We start from the raw sequence: 19,718 nt of genomic DNA on the forward strand, positions 1-19,718 counted from the left end.
GGTGCGCTCCCGCTGCTCGGTCCCAGCGCCTGCCAACCTAGCAGTTCGAAAGCACCTCCGGGTGCAAGTAGATAAATAGGGACCGCTTACCAGCGGGAAGGTAAACGGCGTTTCCGTGTGCAGCTCTGGCTCGCCAGAGCAGCGATGTCACGCTGGCCACGTGACCCGGAAGTGTCTCCGAACAGCGCTGGCCCCTGGCCTCTTGAGTGAGATGGGCGCACAACCCCAGAGTCTGTCAAGACTGGCCCGTATGGGCAGGGGTACCTTTACCTTTACCTTCTCCCAAGAAACAGGCGTTTTTTTTAATTTTGTGGCTGCTGTCACCATCTGCAGTGAGCATATATGCCCTATTGATTTGTTAATCCTGCAATATGACTTCTTCTCTTTTGGTGTAATAGTGACATATAGGATTATTTTTTAAAGTTGCTGCTTTGTTCATAGCGCTTTATGGATGACTGTTTTTTGTAATGATTGGTTAATTATTTATGTAGGGCCGGATTTAGGTTCGATGAGGCCCTAAGCTACTGAAGGTAATGGGGCCCTTTATATGTCCAGCTGTCCTTTGTCAACAACAACAAACTGTCACTCTTTTTTCTGTTGAATATATGCTCTATGGTAATTTATGGGCCTAAGAGGTATCCAAAGCCATTTGCACATGCAGAATGTAGGCACCCTATATATAGAAATAAGCAAACCAGTGATATTTTAGGGAGCAGACTAGCAGGCGGGGCCCATTACTTCATAGGAGCCTACACAACACAAAACACCGTTGCTGTGTGTAGGTTATATTTTGTTTTTTATCTTATATTTTGGAAATGTACATGCAGTTTTCTCCCCTTTGAATTTTTTGGGGGGACTAAACTATAGCTTGTTTAGCTTATACAGTACGTAAATCCGCCGCTGGATTATGCCTTACTTGCGCTGTTCTGTTTCGCTCTATTATGTTGCAGCTCTTGGTTGTACTGCCAAAATGAAGGGACATGAAATCAAGCCCTTCTAGTCCTCATTGATTTAAATAGGAAGATATGCAAGATGTTTCACGTCCATTGGGCTTGAAAATAAGTTAACTCTGGTGACTAATAGCACCCCGAGTGCATTTGCTCTAAAAACATTGCATGATCCGAGGTTCTTTGGCTCAGGTATGATTTGCTCACGAGGACAGGACTGGTACCCACGCGTGAAAATACTGTGTGGGGGAACCCACCCAGGAGCACTGTTTGAAAGCTTAATCCCGCCTCTCTTCCTATTATGAGAGCCAGTGTGGTGTAGTGGTTAAGAGCAGTAGTCACGTAATCTGGGGAACCGGGTTCGCATCTCCGCTCCTCCACATGCAGCTGCTGGGTGACCTTGGGCCAGTCACACTTCTTTGAAGTCTCTCAGCCCCACTCACCCCACAGAGTGTTTGTTATGGGGGAGGAAGGGAAAGGAGAATGTTAGCCGCTTTGAGACTCCTTAAAGGGAGTGAAAGGCGGGATATCAAATCCAAACTCTTCTTCTATATGGATACGAAGGAAAGGAAATGCAACGAAAGAACACATAACGGCTTTTGTAATCTGCAGTTGGATCAGCTTTAGAGTGCCTCTCTGCAGCTGCAGCAGGAAGCCTGCTGGACAAATCCAAAGAGAGCAGGAATCACTAGGAGCAACAAAAAGAAATCGCTTGACGTTTGTCCGCGGAGAACAGAATACAGTTTAGGCGACAGTGACCAGTAATCCCTGCTTGCGGCGCGACGCAAAGCGTCGACAGCGGTGAGAAAAGCAACCCCGTTTTCTGCGGAATTTAGATTTACCCTTGAAAATGAAGCTTTGGGCACCGTAGAGCTCATATACTAAAAGTAATGGCTTCCGCTGGACACAGTGACTTAAGGTCCTCTCCCCTGCCAGTTGACGGATCCCAAGGGAGGAGCTGGAATATAGGTTTGGAATTTCAAAGCGGAAGAGAGATGGTTTTTAAAGCCACAGGGCTTCTTCAAAATGGGGTGCCACGGAAAACGGGAATAGCTAAATCCTTAGGGTTTCACTGGAGGTTTTTGAATGGTTGCTCCAAGTCTGATACCCTGCATCTGAAACAACCATAAATGCAAAAGCTGTGGTGCTAGTGTGCATCACAGTGCGGTACCTACACCACCTTTCACCACTTAGGTTGAAGTTCCTGGGATAGCTCAGTTGGTAGAGCATGAGGCTCTTAATTTCAGGGTTGTGGGTTCAAGTCCTACTTGGGGGGGGGGAATCCTTCATTGCAGCAGATCAGACTAGAATCAGCGGTTCTCAACCTGTGGGCCCCCAGATGTTGTTGGACTACAACTCCCATCACCCCTAGCCAGCAAGGCCAGAGCTCAGGGATGATGGGAGTTGTAGTCCAACAACATCTGGGGACCCGCAGGTTTGATGATCCTTGTGGTCCCTTCCAGCTCTACAATTCTGCGGCTTTTAGTCTACGAAAAGGATGCAGGTCATCTTGCAAGGCTGTGAAAGCACCCTCTATTCATTTCCCTCTGGGAAAACGAACCATTTATGGCTGAATTGTAACAGACATTGACCGGGTTTTCTGTGAATTGATGTTTGTTCCAATTCAGTGGTGAGCAATGGGTTGAAGCGCCTCTCCAACCCATGCCTCGAAAGCAGAGAGACACACAGAAGATGTGGAACAAGATGTGAGGATGAACCCTTTCGATGCAGGCCTGGCTCTTAACAGGACAGCCTCTTGTTCTTACTCAGAAGTTCCCCCACAAACCACATGGAAAGTTGTTTGGTCCACTTTTCGGTGTGGATGCCAGCAAGCAGCTGCTTATTTTGGCTGTTGCTGGTGCACCTAATGTCCTTGTCTGTGCCGTGTGCCCACACACCTCCGCAGTGGACATCTGCTCACTATGAAGAGTGCTGCTGTTGAAACATCCATTCTTGCCACCCACCAAGGGTCAGTAGTGGGGGGTGGGAGGGGAGTGACAGGAGGGCCAAGCTCAGAGGGGGCTAAAATTAAGACACTTGTTGATTTGGTGTTTGATAAGCTTTGTAACTTGCTCTGTATGCACATTGTAGCATGATGCGTCACACGCTCAGCTATGAGCTGCCGATTTAAGCAAGTCAGAGATGAGATTTGGTCAAATGCATCTTTTACTCAGACAAGATCCATTGAAATGAATGCACTTAACTTTTTATCATGTTTATTAATTCAATGGATCTACTCTGAGGACTCACTCACACTTTTACAAAACCCACATTTTTATTGTATTGTGTACCAATGAATTTCCCCATGCCCGATAGCTATTCTAGATGCTCTATGCGTGTGCCTTGCAAAAATCTGATCTCACTCACTGAATCAGATCTTATCAGATGCGTGGACAATCCGAAGAGAGGTCTTGCTTCAGTTCATTGGCAAAATTGGATTTTTGCAAGGCAGAGCCATGGAACAGAAAAGGAAACTCTTGGACCCACAGGAATTAATCGGTGCACAATCCGATCTAAATACAGCCAAACAAGAGTGTGGATGAGCTGTAATTACCGTATTTTTCGCTCTATAAGACGCACCAGGCCACAAGACGCACCTAGTTTTTGGAGGAGGAAAACAAGAAAAAAATTATTCTGAATCTCAGAAGCCAGGACAGCAAGAGGGATTGCTGCGCAGTGAAAGCAGCAATCCCTCTTGCTGTTCTGGCTTCTGGGATAGCTGCGCAGCCTGCATTCACCCCATAAGACACACACACATTTCCCCTTACTTTTTAGGAGGGAAAAAGTGAGCAAAAAATACGGTAAGTTAGCTGAGTATTACTCAGAAGTTTTTAAACTGGCAGGTTTTTCCGTATTGAAGGTGAAAGTGGGCATTGTGTACTCCCTCCTTCCATGTGCATAAATCCTTGTGCAGGTAAGGGTGCTGTGGGTAAGAACGGTTTATGCATTTCAGCCCTAGAAAAAGAAAAGAAATGAATTACACCTGTTGGTCCGTCACGTTATCTTACACGAGTATATGCACTGGTGCATTCCTCCACTGCACAGAAGGTATGCCTGGTGAACCCAATCTTTTTAATAGTTGATCCTAGGGACATGGGTGGCGCTGTGGGTTAAACCACAGAGCCTAGGACTTGCCAATCAGAAGGTTGGTGGTTTGAATCCCTGCGACGGGGTGAGCTCCTGTTGCTTGGTCCCTGCTCCTGCCCACCTAGCAGTTCAAAAGCACCTCAAAGAGCAGGTAAATAGGTACCGCTCCGGCAGGAAGGTAAATGGCATTTCCGTGTGCTGCTCTGGTTCGCCAGAAGCGGCTTAGTCATGCTGGCCACATGACCCAGAAACTGTACGCTGGCTTCCTTGGCCAATAAAGCGAGATGAGTGCCGCAACTCCAGAGTTGGCCACGACTGGACCTAATGGTCAGGGGTCCCTTTACCTTTACCTATCACCAGGGATGTAAAGTGAAGCAAGAGCAGCGGAAGAAACGTCCCCTACGTAAACCTCCCACACCTGACGCTGGGGATTCCACTAATGCAAGCACAAACCAACGTTTTGCTTGCTACTGGAAGAGCAGTATGAACACCTAACTAAAGATTCCGTGGTGATAGTTTGCAAGGAGGAACTGGGTTCATCCAGCCACTTGCCCAAAGCACACGTCAGGAGACATTGAACTGCAGAGCTCTGGAGAAAGGAGAGCTTCAGAATAACAACACCACCCCACCCCACTCTAATCCAGAACAACAGATCCTGTTTCTGGCAGTGTCCTGTTCCACTTCCACACTTTGCAACAAAATAGCAGGGGATGTGGTTTCAAAAATCTTAGCCTCTTGATAATAATAGCCCCCGTGGGGCGTACAGAAAATGAACAGAGCAGAACAGTTTCCAGTACGCTTCTTTTCTTGTTGTTGTTGCTTTGCTAGTTTCTTTCTCTCCCCCTCCCCACCCCCTGCCCCACACTTTTAAGAGCGCCCTTTATATAAAAATTATTAGAATGTGTGTGTGGGAAATTGGGTGTGTAGGGAGATTCTCCTCCCATAGTTGGGCATCTTTTAATGTTCTTATGTAAATATATATGAGGACAGATCAAGATATACAACCGTGAGATTAGACACACACACGGGGAGATCAAGGAACCACAAATTGCTACGCAAAACTGCCACGTCTAACAGAATGTGCATGAGTTAAAAGTACATCAACTGGAAGGGGGTGGAGGGGGAAAGGGGCAGCTGCCATCGTGGAAAGTCCCAAACGTGCTTTTTTCTCGTCGCTCAGCTGCATCCACCTCCGCCCTCCTCACCCCCATGAGATGGGAGGGGGAAAGGGCAGTCGCCATCCTTCAAACAGTCCCGCAGCTCGTCAGTGCTCCTTCCCTCTAGGCATGGATACGGAGAAAAAAGGCAGCTGCCCTCTTGGAACAGTCCTGTGGCGCTTTGCACCTCTCGGCTCGGCCCCCCGTCTCTCTGGGGGCTGAGCAAGAACGTGGCCATGCCTTCTTGAAACGTCCCGCGAGTCTTCTGGACTCTCTCCTGCGTCAAGGCATGGAGGAAGGGGGCTTTTGGAGACCCCCACCATGCCTTTCGAAGTTCCTGCTGATTGGCCGCAATTTGCCCGAGGATTGCAGGGGGTGGGGTGGGGAGGGCAGAAAAATAGATGCACGATGGTTTATATACCTTTGCTTACAGGATACAAGGGCACAGGTTTGAAATCCTTGCCTGGTGTTTGGCGCCCCACTTGTCCTTCCCCTTTTGCCACCCTCCCTCCCACCAGGGGTCAGCCTGCTTTCGTCCCTCTCCCACTAAACAACATTAGAAGTTGTGTCACTGTGCAGCTTCCAGGGTTTGGTTGGCAAATCTTCCTCTCTTCCTCTCTCTCTCTCTCTCTCTCTCTCTCTCCCTCTCCCTCTCTCTCTCTCAGAAGCAGCAGCAGCACCCAGAGAGTCAATGACGTCGCCATGGGGAATGGGATCTGCTTAGAGGGGCTTGTCGCTTTCTTTTTTCAGGTGACTGGGGAGAAGAGCAAGGGGGAGGGGAGAAACAGAGAAGAAAGAGTGAACAAAACACCACAAATGAGCACCTTTTATTTTGCTCCTTTCAAGGCAATCTTGTCACTTTCCATTAGAAGCCTTCTTCTGTGTCCAGGGCAGCTGTCTACCAGCTCCATCTGGTACGCCGGCTGACACCCTACCTGCCCACGCACTGTCCTGCCAGAGTGGTATATGCTGTGATTATCTCTCCCATGGACTAGTGCAATGCACTCTACGTGGGGCTACCTTTGAAGGTGACCCAGAAACTAGTCCAGAATGCGGAAGCTGGACCGGTGACTGGGAGTGGCCGCTGGGACCATATAATACCAGTCCTAAAAGATCCACATTGGCTCCCAGTACGTTTCCGAGCACAATTCAAAGGGTTGGTGCTGACCTTTAAAAGCCCTAAATGGCCTTGGCCCTGCATACCTGAAGGAGCGTTTCCACTCCATCGTCCAGCCCAGGCGCAGAGGTCCAGCTCCGAGGGCCTTCTGGTGGTTCCCCCACTGCAAGATGGGAAGTTACAGGGAACCAGGCAGAGGGCCTTCTCGGTAGTGTTGCACGCCCTGTGGAATGGCCCTCCCATCGGATGTCAAGGAAATAAAGAACTACCTGACTCTTAGAAGACACCTGAAGGCAGCCCTGTATAGGGAAGTTTTTAATGTTTGATTATTTATTATTATGCTTCATAATAATTTATTATTTATTATTTACGCCCTGCCCATCTGGCTGGGCTTCCCCAGCCACTCTGGGTGGCTTTCAACAAAATATTAAAATACAGTAATGCATCAAACATTAAAAGCTTCCCTAAACAGGGCTGCCTTCAGATGTCTTCTAAAAGTCTAGTAGTTGTTGTTCTCTTTGACATCTGGTGGGAGGGCGTTCCACAGGGCGGGTGCCACTACCTAGAAGGCCCTCTGCCTGGTTCCCTGTAACTTGGCAGTGAGGGAACCGCCAGAAGGCCCTCAGAGCTGGACCTCAGTGTCCGGGTAGAACGATGGGGGTGGAGACGCTCCTTTAGATATACAGGACCGAGGCCTGTACTTGTTGGAAGCTGCCCAAAGTGGCATATTATTCATATTCCACTGTAAACGTCCTCAGTATCTCTAGGGCCCTGTGGCAACAGGCAGGACTTTCAAAACACTGAAACACACTTTGGAAACCTATATTAAGGAGAAGATTGGAAGCTGTTGTGTCTGGGAACAGGCAGCTTCGTAACAATTCTGCTCTTGGGATCCTTACTGGTCCCTTTGTGCTAGCACAAAACCAAACTTGTTGCCCCCCCCCCCGCACCCGCACAAAGAAACCACTCACCTGTAGTAATCCTCCTGGGTGGGGAGCGGCACTCCGTGCAGAGGGTGGTGGGCGTGCAGCCACTGCTGCTGTTCCAGGGCCAGGCGCTGGAGCTCTGCTGACTGTGCATGCATGGCTTGGAGCTGATGTGCTGCCGACATCGGAGCCGAGAGAGAGCCTGGCAGGTCTCTGTAGGGGGCAGCTGAAGTCACAGAACAAAACAAGGACAAGTCACATTTTGGGGTGATCATGGCGAACCACATGGCCTCTTTGCCTTTAACAGCGGCACAAAAGAAGAATCATAGAGTTGGAAGAGACCACAAGGGCCATTGAGTCCAACCCCCTGCCAAGCAGGAAACACCATCAGAGCACTCCTGACATATGGTTGTCAAGCCTCTGCTTAAAGACCTCCAAAGAAGGAGACTCCACCACACTCCTTGGCAGCAAATTCCACTGTCAAACAGCTCTCACTGTCAGGAAGTTCTTCCTAATGTTTAGGTGGAATCTTCTTTCTTGTAGTTTGGATCCATTGCTCCGTGTCCGCTTCTCTGGAGCAGCAGAAAACAACCTTTCTCCCTCCTCTATGTGACATCATTTTATATATTTGAACATGGCTATCATATCACCCCTTAACCTCCTCTTCTCCAGGCTGAACATGCCCGTTCCTCATAGGGCATCGTTTCCAGGCCTTTGACCATTTTGGTTGCCCTCCTCTGGACCCGTTCCAGTTTGTCAGTGTCCTTCTTGAACTGTGGTGCCCAGAACTGGACACAGTACTCCAGGTGAGGTCTGACCAGAGCAGAATACAGTGGCACTATTACTTCCCTTGATCTAGATGCTATACTCCTATTGATGCAGCCCAGAATTGCATTGACTTTTTTAGCTGCCGTGTCACACTGTTGGCTCATGTCAAGTTTGTGGTCAACCAAGACTCCTAGATCCTTTTCACATGTACTGCTCTCAAGCCAGAAGAAGAGTTTGGATTTGATATCCCACCTTTCACTCCCCTTCAGGAGTCTCAAAGCAGCTAACATTCTCTTAACCACTGCACCACACTGGCTCTCAGAATTTTAGGCAGAATTTCAGCAGCAGAGGCAGCTTGCTGTGGAGGGCAGAGAAAAGCTGTGCCTGCCCTCATTCCCTCTTCTGTATATAAGACAAGCTGCCCTGCCACCTTCCTTTGCATTGGGCAGCAGCTCTCCAAAGCTTTCAGACAGGAGCCTCTCCCACATAGCCAGTGTGGTGTAGTGGTTAAGAGCGGTGGACTCGTAATCTGGTGAACCGGGTTCGCGTCTCCGCTCCTCCACATGCAGCTGCTGGGTGACCTTGGGCCAGTCACACTTCTCTGAAGTCTCTCAGCCCCACTCACCTCACAGAGTGTTTGTTGTGGGGGAGGAAGGGAAAGGAGAATGTTAGCTGCTTTGAGACTCCTTCGGGTAGTGATAAAGCTGGGTATCAAATGCAAATCCAAACCCCACCCTAGAACTGCTGCGGGTTGTACCTAGTGCCTTCTGCATGCCAAGCAGTTGTTCTGCCCGTGAGCTCCCCAGTCCTTGCTCTGCGCTCACTTCTTTTGCCTTACAGAGCTCAAATCCGCAGTGGGTCACCTTCAGTTTGCACCTGTCTGACCCACGGGCCTGCAAGCTGAAGATTCTTTCCTTTATCAAATAACAAAACACATTCTAATGTAATTAAAAATAATCTCCCGCGTGCTTGTCGATTGTCACGGCGCCTTGGCATTCATTGGCTGCAACCCTGTAAGCCGGGAGCAGATTTATATTCTTGGCAAGCCATTGGTGAGAGGAGAAAATGCTGCCTGCACATTTCCCTGTCTTATTTCCATAAATAAAAGGGCAAGAAGAAGGTGTGAAAGAGCACATAATATTTCTAGGAAGACCAGACCCCCAGAGTCTATTATCCTACATCCAAGAGCTCCCTAATCAGATCCTCCCTTTCAATTCGCAGTTGTTTTGCAGTTCCACGCATGCGCCTACGCTCTCTGCCACATTCAATCCATTTTCTCACACTCCCGCTTTTCGTTCTGTCAGTTCTCTTCCTTGCCCCCAAATCCTGCTGCTGCCTTTGCCTCTATGCTGCACTCCCCCATCCTTTACGGAGATCTTACCAAAAAGCTGGTGGCGCAGCACCTCATTTTCATGCAGTGGGTGAGGAAGGAGCGGATTAGGGATGGTACCAGCTGGGTAGGGTATCCGGGTGAGATGTGACCCAGAAGCCAGTGGATCGATAAGAGGGTGAACAGAGGCGGAAGCTGGGGAAATGGAGATTGTAAACAGTTAGCTTATGGCATGGGATATAGAGAGCAACAAGAGGGGGAAATGGCTCTGTGTAATATGTAATACAGTCCTACCTTGGAAGTCGAATGGAATCCGTTCTGGGAGTCCGTTCGACTTCCAAAACATTCAGAAACCAAGGTGCGTCTTCCGAATGGCTGCAGGAAGTTCCTGCAGCCAAACGGAAGCTGCAAAAGCCGCATTGGATGTTTGGGTTCCCGAAAACGTTTGCAAACCGGAACACTCACTTCCGGGTTTGTGGCGTTTGGGAGCCTAAACGTTCGAGTCACAATGCGTTCAACTTCCGAGATACGACTGTAAATTCAAATACAATTTGTTCCTGATTTTTTTGCATTCAGGCCAAATTGTATGTTAGCATTTATGTGGGATTTTTTCAGTAATCTTTGTAACATCTTTGTAAGGTAGACAAGTATTACTCACACATTGCAGATGGGTATTGGATCCACTGAGAAAAACAGCTATTATTATTATTATTATTATTATTATTATTATTATTATTATTTATTAAATTTGTTTACCACCCTTCATCCCATAGATCTCAGGGCAGTTCACAACATAATATCTACAGCTACACAGAGAATTTGTAGCTGAGATCATACTAGGTGCTGGACATCATTGCTCACATTAACATTCATACCACTCCTCTTCCTCTCATGAAGGGGCCTGATTCATGTAACCAGATCCCTGGGAATCTCAACAAGGTTCTTGCTTTTATGCATGCAAAGATAGGAATACAAGTAGGATATCACAGAGCCCCCAAAGAGTGACTGAATAAAATGTCCAGAGGTTATGTCCAGAGACTTTAGTACTTCAGAGTTCATTTCCCCTCCCTGACCAGCAAAAACAGAATGAAATATGCAAAACAAGCAACAATTTTGCGTGGATGTTTGCTTGATTTGAATAACAGTATTCAAGTGGCAGAATCCAGCATTTCTCTGCAAAATTTGGATTGCAGAAAAAGGTCCACAGATAAGAAAGAGGGAAGCAGAGTCTCAAGAGTTCGTCTTTCAACTTGCAATCAAAGCCTGTAACAGGCTAAAAATACACAGACTATTAATTAATTAATTAATTAATCGGCACTTCCAGGCTGAAAAGAACAGCACAGTTCCTTGAAGCTTAACTTCTAGGTGAGGTGCCAAACCCATGTTTGGGTTGTACCTTTCAGACAGAAGGTGGGGGTTCTCACAACTGACTGCTGCTCTGCGTGCAAAAATCCCCATCGCACAGAAGATACATCAGGTAGAATGATTCTAGTCCCCTGTGACACACACCAGTTTCCCATGTGCGGGAGATTATCTTGTATGCAACAGCATTCATTCATGTAAGAATTCCATGCCCTGCCGGCTGAAATGGCAGAGCCAGAACAGAGGCCCGTCACTGTATCATGAGCTGGGAGGGACCAAAATGGTCACCTAGGCTCACCCCCTACAATGCGGGAATATTTTGCCCAACGTGGGGCTTGAACTGACTGCAAGAAGTGAAGTTACAGGGAACCAGGCAGAGGGCCTTCTCGGAAGTGGCACCTTCCCTGTGGAATGTGTCCCCATCAGATAACAACAGATAAACAACTACTTGACTTTCAGAAAACATCTGAAGGAAACCCTGTTCAGGAAAGTTTTTAATGTTTGATGTTTTATTATGCTTTTATTTGTTGGGAGCCACCCAAATGGTCTTACAAAGCAACTAGAAATAATAATGTCTACATATTTGAATTCTGGTGCTGGAGGAGACTCTTGAGAGTCCCATGGACTGCAAGAAGATCAAACCTCTCCATTCTGAAGGAAATCAGTCCTGAGTGCTCACTGGAAGGACAGATCCTGAAGCTGAGGCTCCAAGACTTTGGCCACCTCATGAGAAGAGAAGACTCCCTGGGAAAGACCCTGATGTTGGGAAAGATGGAGGGCACAAGGAGAAGGAGACGACAGAGGACGAGATGGTTGGACAGTGTTCTCCAAGCTACCAGCATGAGTTTGACCAAACTGCGGGAGGCAGTGGAAGACAGGAGTGCCTGGCGTGCTCTGGTCCAGGGGGTCACGAAGAGGCGTACAAGACTAAACGACTAAACAACAACAACAATTTTCACTTTAAGTAGCATGGGACTAGACTTTTTGTTTCAATGAAATATGAAAAACCTGGAAATGTGCCCCAAATCATCATCCATGTTGTTGTTGTTGTTGTTGTTGTTGTAGCTATACCATGTGAAGGTCCGCAGTATTGCTAGGGGCCTGTGCTTTCAATATTTTGTTCATTCAATGTTTAATATTTCATTTAATATTTTGTTGGGAGCCACCCAGAGTGGCTGGGGCAACCCAGTCAAATGAATGGCCTAGAAATAATGCAATTATTATGATTAAGGACAAGACTTAAAAGTGATGCCAAGGCAAGTTGGAGAGAGAGGCCCCGCTCCTCACCTGCATGGATGGCGTCCTGCTGGTGGAGATGAAGGTGGGAGTGGATGTGGGAGTGCTGGTGGTGATGGGGGGTCACGTTGAGCATCTGCAGCCGGGCCAAGGGGTCGTTGCTCAGGGCGGCCACCCTTTCCGCATGCTGCCGCTCAGCCGCCAGTCGCTCGGCGTAGGACATGTCGGGGCGCAGGGCAGGGCCGGCCGCCAGCGCTAGCCGCTCCCTCTCCAGGTGGCCCAGCCCCGGGTGGAAAGGGAAAGCGGGGTGCAGGCCCGGGCCGGCCTGCAGAGCCAGCCCCCCGTGCCGCGGGAAAGGATCCATGGTGGCGCTGGGCACGGCGTGCAGCTGCTCCAGCTCGGCCGGCTTCACCTCAAAGCCGGGCTTGAGGCGCTCGCGCAGGTCACGGTCCCGGAGGTCTCGCTCGCGGGCCTCCCGCTCTCGGAGCTCCCTCTCCCGGGTGGCTGGGTCGCTGCTGTAGATGGCCGGCACGTTGTAGCCCAGCAGTCCGGGGTCCACCGCACCCAGCGGGACGTAGAAGGGGTGGTTGCGGTTGCTGGGGGACATGACGTGGGGCCGTGCGTACTCGCTGAGGGTGCGGAGCGCCGGCGTGTCGGGGCCCAGGTAGGGGGGGACAGTGGCAACGGCGCTGCCTTGCTCAAACGACGGGCGGTGAGGGACGGGCCCCAGGGAGGCGCACTCCACGGCACGGCCTTCTTGCGCCACCTTCTGCAAAAGACCAGAGAGAGGTGTGTTTGATTGTTAGATCGATTCTGTTTCTATGCCGCTTTTTATTCAAAGAAATCCCAAAGCGGTGTACAAACAACAGATAAAAATAACATAATGGAACATCACAAATACAGTGGTACCCTCGGGTTAAGAACTTAATTCATTCTGGAGGTCCGTTCTTAACCTGAAACTGTTCTTAACATGAAGCACCACTTTAGATAATGGGGCCTCCTGCTGCTGCTGTGCTGCAGGAGCACGATTTCTGTTCTCATCCTGAAGCAAAGTTCTTAACCCGAGGTAATATTTCTGGGTTAGCGGAGTCTGTAACCTGAAGCGTATGTAACCTGAAGTGTATGTAACCCGAGGTACCACTATACAGCATAAATCGTATGGAATACAGTGGTACCTCGGGTTACATACGTTTCAGGTTACAGACTCCGCGCTAACCCATAAATAGTACCTCAGGTTAAGAACTTTGCTTCAGGGTGAGAACAGAAATTGTGCTCCAGTGGCACAGCAGCAGCAGGAGGCCCCACGCGCCGGACAGACATCCGCAGCGTGGGGAGTCCTGCAGGGGTTCCCCGCAGGGCTCCCCACGCTGCGGATAGCAGCCTGCCTCCCAGCGGGTGGGGCGCCCTGAAGCAGAGCGCCCCGCGCGCCGGGCAGACATCCGCAGTGTGGGGAGCCCTGCAGGGGTTCCCCACAGGGCTCCCCACGCTGCGGATAGCAGCCTGCCGCCTGAGGCAGACATCGGCCAGCCCCACAAGCTCAGGGAGGTGCAGCGCCCTTCCTCGACCTGGTTTGGTTTCCCCGACCTGCTTTTGGGGGGGAAATAAAGGAAAAAATTTTTTCCTTTATTTCCCCCCCAAAAAACTAGGTGCGTCCTATGGGACGGAGCGTCCTATGGGACGAAAAATACGGTACATTCCTTTTCATTAGCAGCAAGGGGGTTCTGTGTTATCAGGAGCAAGCCAGAAATCACACCGTGCAAATTGAGAATTGCCTTTTTATTGGCAAAAACACAATCGACACGGGAGTTTCAGTCCTAATGAGCACAGCAACTCATCTCCAGTAGGGCTTGCCCCCAGGAAGCATTTGCTGAGATTGAAGGGCCTCCCCATAACTGCCTAAGTCCCCTCCTCTCTGGGTCCCCGCCCACAAGCAATCAGATACTGCGCCTGCGTGAAGTCAACCTCTCCTCCGCCCTTTTCGCGCCTCTTCTGGTTCTGGGAGAGCTTGTTGCAGCAGGAGGGAGAGACACCTGTGACTCTTCACCAGCTGGACTCATCTCTGCCTCTTGGCTTCCCTCATCTCCTGCTTCAGCTTCTGCCTCTGATTCTGAACTTCTCTCTACCACAGACTCTCCCCGCTCACTAAGCCCTGTGAGCTCTTCAGCTTCCAACTCCTCTTCCCCACCTTCTTCCTCTGACCACTCATCGTTGTCCCACCACCAATCTCCAGGCTCTGAGCCTTCTCCACTTGGGGGGTTCCCAGCTGGTTTCTCCCACCATTTCTCAGAGTCCAACCAGTCCATGACAATTACAGGCATAACTGAAAAGGCCTTGTCCCAAGTCAGGCCATTCATTCGTCAGGTTTGGCACCAGACCACCATGTTGACTACACCATTGTTCTGTCCAACATTGGCTCTGCTCATCACTGGTGGAAACCTGGCAGTTTCCTACCCTTTTAACTGGGAAACGGGGGCTCCAGCGCTGGTACTTACCACACTTCTTTCCAGCTCCCGTTCTTTCTCCCTCTCCCTCTCCTTCTCTCGCTCTCGCTCCCTTTCACGCTCCTTCTCCTCCCGGGCCTTCTGCTCAGCCTCCCTGCGCACCTTCTCCACAAGATCTGCCCGCTTCTTGGCCAGCTTGGAGCCGTCCAGTGGTACAAAGTAGAGATCGGTCCGTGAGCAGGAGTTGAAGCCACGATCCAGGTGTTTATTGAACCTGTGGAAGGGAAGAAGGAAGAAGGCGTCAAGGCCCAAATAAAATGGAGAAGGAGGGAAGGCCAAAAGTGCGGCCAATCAGAAGCCATCAGATGTTTGGCTTCCAAATATAGTTCACAAACTGGAACAGTCACTTCCAGGTTTGCAGCGTTTGGGAGACAAAATGTTCGAGAACTAAGCTGTTCAAAAACCGAGGTACAACTGTATCTGAATCCTCCAAAACCCAGGAAAGGGGGGGGGGGCAAATGCCTCTCTAGCTAGCCTCTTGGGATTCTTCCCTATGCCATTCTGGCTCCCCAGACCATGCCCCTCATAGACTCTGCTCCCTAATTTCTCAAGCAAAAAAAATATGAATTCTCCAATCTGTGTGAATTAGGTCAATGAAGTCAATAGGCAGAATTCTCCCTCTCTCTTTTGTTGTTGCATATTCTATCCTGTTTCCACTAGTGTTGGTAGGGGATGAGGAAAGCAAGGAATGTTGTGAAGATTGCGCACCCACTTGATCCACAAAAAGTCCAGTTCTGGCTTCTGAGATTTTCCAAGGCTCAGGGAAGTCTCTGGGGCACATTTCCCAGGCACATCTCCAGGTTTTTAATACAGCCGTACCTTGGAAGTCGAACAGAATGCGTTCCGGAAGTCCGTTTGACTTCCTAAACGTTCAGAAACCAAAGTGTGGCTTCTGATTGGCTGCAGGAAGCTCCTGCAGCCAATCAGAAGCAGCGGGAGCCCTGTCGGACATTCAGGTTCCAAAGAATGTTCACAAACCGGAACAGTCACTTCTGGCTTTGTGGCGTTAGGGGAGCCATAACGTCCGAGTACCAAGGCGTTTGGGATCCAAGGTACGACTGTATTTCATTGAAAAGGAAGGGTCTAGTTCCATACTACTTAAAGTGAAAATATGTAGGCATTATTCTATCCAGTTGCTTTGTAAGAAGAAGGCAGGGGACCACTTTTGGCCATTGAGAACAAAACCACCAGAAGGTGGCTAAGGTGCTGCGCTTGGATTGGCTGTTCACGCACGGTGCAGACCCAATGGCAGAACTTCTTTTATGATGCGCTCTGAGAATTCCCAACCCTTCCCGCTCATCCTTACCCCATCTCTCCCCCATTCCTCTCTCTTCTGCCCTGTCCCTGGCTCCCTTTCCTTCCTCACCTCGCAGACTGGCTGGCATGGCTTGCCACGTCCACCACCTTGGGGGCTGGCGAGGGGCTCCGGACGGGGGGCATCGGACTCTCCGGGGGCTCGTATTCCTCGGAAGGCTCTTGCTTGATCTGCGCAGCACTGAGGGGCAGCGGGGGCAAGGGAGGGGGAGGGGCCGGCATGCCCCCCGCAGCTGGAGGGGCCACGGGGGCCGGCGAGGGGGCCTTGTATCCCCCGCCCGCCGGGGAAGAGGCCAGCCTGTACCCCGGTGGGGTGGCTGCACGGAATGAGGACGCTGAGGAAGAGGAGGAGGAGGAGGAAGGAGGGGAGCCTGGCTTGTAGGGGGCCGGGGGTTGGAAGGTGGGGGACGGAGAGGCCGTCCGCTTCCCGTAGGGGGTTACTGAGGGGGGCCCCGCCGGGGGCGACGCCGTCTTGTAGGGGGCTGCTGAGGCGGAGGCCATGGTGGTGATGACAGTGGAGAGGGTGGCGGAGGCGGAGGTGACCGGTGGTCCGGCTCCGTGGGCAGGCGAAGGCGGTGGTGGTGGTGGGAATGTGTAGGCCGCGGTGTTTTGCCCCTGGGGGTGGCTGCAGACTCCCGGGTATGTTCCCTGGGGTGCAGAGGAGGAGGAAGAAGAGGAGGTGGTGGAAGAAGAAGAAGAAGAGGCAGAGGACGAGGAGGCGGAAGAGGAAGATGCAGAGGGGGCCTGGCTGTACGTGGCATGGCCGTGGGGCGGGTAGAGGCGGAGGCCATAGGCGGCGTGGGACGGGTGGTGCGGGCCTGGCTCCAATGGGTGGGGATACCCTCCGGGGGCCTGGGGGGCTGCCGCGGCCGCTGCTGGGCCCCCTGCACCACTGCCGTGGCTGTGATGCTGGTGCTGCTGCTGGTGCAGGGCGGCCTGTCCCGGGAAGGCGGCCGGAGGGTGTGAGCTGACGTTGCCCAGGGGGCGGCTATAGGGCGGCGGCCCTTGGCTCCACACTGGCTGGGAGGGCATGGAGGGCTGGGTGTACTTGGGGGGCTGGCTAGCGACTGAGAGGCTGCTGGGCTGGGGAAAAGAGTGGCCGTAGGAGGAGCTGTAGCTGGGGAGGGCCTGGGAAGGGGGTGGCAGAGCATACTGGGCAGCCGAAGAGCTGGGCGGGGGCGGGGCGGGGGCGTAGGGGTAGCGAGAAGGGACGGGCGACTTGTCCTGGCCCATCCCATGGGGGGGCGGGAGGTGCCCGCCCAGCGCTTGCCCTGCCACCCCCGGGGAGCTGGAGGCGGCCGACATATTGTTGAGGGGCCTCAGAGCGGGCGGCGGGGGCAGGTTGGCAAGGACGTGGGGGAAAGCGGCCGCGGAGGAAGGGAGCACCGAGGGGGAGTTGTTCGGAGGGGTTTTCTGGGGGGGCAGGCCCCCCGCCACTGGGGCCAAGGAAATGGGGGTTGTCGGGGGCGGGTTGTGCTTGGTGCCAAGGGCTTGCTCTCGCCCGCCTGGCGCGGGGAGGCCTGGCCCTGCGCCAACTGCTTTGGGCCCCATCTGGACCACGTTGGCGCCAGAGTAGAGGGAGACGTGGGTCGTGCAGGAGGAGGAGGAGGTAGAGGAGGAAGGTGAGGACAAGGAAGAAGAGGAATTGGCAGACAGAGTGGGAGGCGGCGGGGCTTGCGCCTGGAAAATCCTCGAGGCCTGGGCCTCAAGTTGCGGCTGGTAACTGCCAGCGGGGCCCGAAGGATGAACGTCCCCTGCCAGGCCAAAGTTTGGCTCTGGTGGGCGAGCTAGGCCCTCTGCCAGGGGGGCAGGAGAGGGGCTCTGGGGGAAGAGTGGGGGGTGTTGGTAGGAGCGGGCTGGCCCCTGGGACAACACTGAGGAGGAGTCAGAGTCGTTCTCCACACTGCCGGGGCTGTAGACGCTGGGCGAGGTGCTCCGGTTGTCCTGGTCGATGTCGCGAGGGTCGCTGCTTGTCTCATCGTTGAAGCTGTGGCCATCGAGGCTGTCAACGTCCGAGGGGGACTGAGGCCTCGGCAGCTCCTGGAGCGGGGAGATGAGGCACAGGTTGAGCAGAGGGTCTCACAAGGGGGAGGGTCCTAGAGGGAGAATTTGGGTGCACAGCAAATTTGGGCTCTCCAAGGGTGGTATGCCTTGCTCACGCAAGAAGAACCTGCAGCCATTGTGGCTTGGTGAGGTCTCAGGTATGGAAGCACATCAGCCAGGTAGCTGGACCTAGCACAGGTGAGCACAGGAAACCAGGTGAACACAGGAGAGGCAGGAACAGCCTTAGAAGGACCTGGGACAGGACACCTCAGGAGGTGTTTGGGGCACGCAGGGAGAGGAGGCCTGTGGCCAGGGAAACCCCACCTCGGTTTTAGTTTTCTTTGGGGCATTGGTGTCCTCTCCTTCGCTCTCCGATATCTCCTCTGGACGGCTTTGCTTGCTTCCTTTAGGGCCCATGGACTCCTCCACACGACCCTTCTGCAAGGCAGAGAGAGGCCCGGTTAGAAATTTCTCCCCCAAGTTTTGCAATGTATGGTTTTTTGCTTGTTTGTTTGTTTTGCCTTCTATTTACTGTGGAAAATGTAATGTAACACAATGTGCATGCTAGACTAGCTGAAACTGCTTCCTGTACCAGTCCAAGGATTGATCTCATCGTTCGGGAAGAGAACGGGAAGGCATTGTGAGGCTATGCAGGTGATCATATTTTGTTACTTGATGACAGAACACAGGGCAAGTGATTACATAGAATTGTAGAGTTGGAAGGGACCCTGAGCATCATCTAGTCCACCCCCTGCAATGCAGGAATGTGCAGCTGCCCCATATGGGGATCGAACCTGCAGCCTTGGCGTTATCAGCCCCACACTCTGACCGACTGAGCTATCCATGTTTGTGAGAGTGAAGATAATGCAAATTAACAAGTGGACAATAATTGCTCCAAAGAGGAAGCACTCTGGGGGGCATAACCGAGTGCTGCAAAGCATTTGCTCACTGGAGCAATTGTTGTTCAGTTGTTAATTTGTATTGCTCTCACTTGGACACAGTGCTGACACTGAGCATAGCACTGTGAGGCTTTTCCATCCAGGAGGAAGAAGCAACAGACAGATAGATAGATGATAGATGATAGATATAGATAGATAGATAGAGATATAGATAGATGATAGATAGATAGATAGATGATAGATAGATAGATGATAGATAGATAGATAGATAGATAGATAGATAGATAGATAGAGATATAGATAGATATAGATAGATAGATAGATAGATAGATAGATAGATAGATAGATAGATAGATATAGATGATAGATAGATAGATAGATAGATAGATAGATGATAGATAGATGATAGCTAGCTAGCTAGCTAGAGATAGATAGATGATAGATAGATAGATAGATAGATAGATAGATAGATAGATAGATAGATGATAGATAGATAGATAGATAGATAGATAGATAGATAGATAGATAGATAGATATAGATGATAGATAGACAGACAGACAGATAGAGGTGCTAAAGAATCAGTTGCTGGGTAAATCAACTTCACTCAAAAGGATTTTTGAACGGCAATTATTTTATCAATCTAAGTGGTTTTTTGGAGAAATTTCTAAAACAGCTTTTTTTTTAACGCAATTTTTCATTGAGACTTTCAAAAAGGTTAAGGAAACACAATCATATTAACAAGGCCGCACAAACCCCTGCAAAATCTCAACAAACGTGAATTAAATAAAAGGTAAACATTCATCATTGCTTATTCTAATTTTCCTGACTCTTGATAGGATCATGATGGTGCAGCATAAGAGTTCCAGAGATGCCGCCTTACTGGTCTCAGGTACCATGTGGCATGGATGTGAAGAATTCCACAAACTTGCATTTCCCATTGGTGCATTTGGGTAGAACATCTTGCTTCTACTGCACATAAAAACCAAAACTGGGGACTGACTATCTGGTGCAACTCAAATAAGTGTGTTAC

General features: G+C 50.8%; 1 protein-coding gene across 3 annotated transcripts in view; it reads right to left on the reverse strand.

The window, feature by feature from the left end:
* Positions 1 to 4,949: 4,949 nt before the first annotated feature.
* Positions 4,950 to 19,718, reverse strand: part of ATN1 (atrophin 1) — a 32,993-nt gene continuing 18,224 nt past the window's right edge. For all 3 annotated transcript variants that reach the window (XM_083718458.1, XM_083718456.1, XM_083718457.1), the window contains 7 exons: positions 18,113 to 18,226; positions 15,798 to 17,785; positions 14,423 to 14,645; positions 11,982 to 12,699; positions 9,384 to 9,527; positions 7,280 to 7,460; positions 4,950 to 5,945 (listed from right to left, as the gene is read on the reverse strand). In XM_083718458.1, coding sequence (XP_083574584.1) covers positions 5,912 to 5,945; positions 7,280 to 7,460; positions 9,384 to 9,527; positions 11,982 to 12,699; positions 14,423 to 14,645; positions 15,798 to 17,785; positions 18,113 to 18,226 — 3,402 coding nt within the window. In that variant the 3' untranslated portion in view covers positions 4,950 to 5,911. The remainder of the gene's footprint in view (positions 5,946 to 7,279; positions 7,461 to 9,383; positions 9,528 to 11,981; positions 12,700 to 14,422; positions 14,646 to 15,797; positions 17,786 to 18,112; positions 18,227 to 19,718) is intronic.

Source organism: Podarcis gaigeae (assembly GCF_964106915.1).
Source record: "Podarcis gaigeae genome assembly, chromosome: 17".
In the NCBI taxonomy this organism is placed as follows: Eukaryota; Metazoa; Chordata; class Lepidosauria; order Squamata; family Lacertidae; genus Podarcis; species Podarcis gaigeae.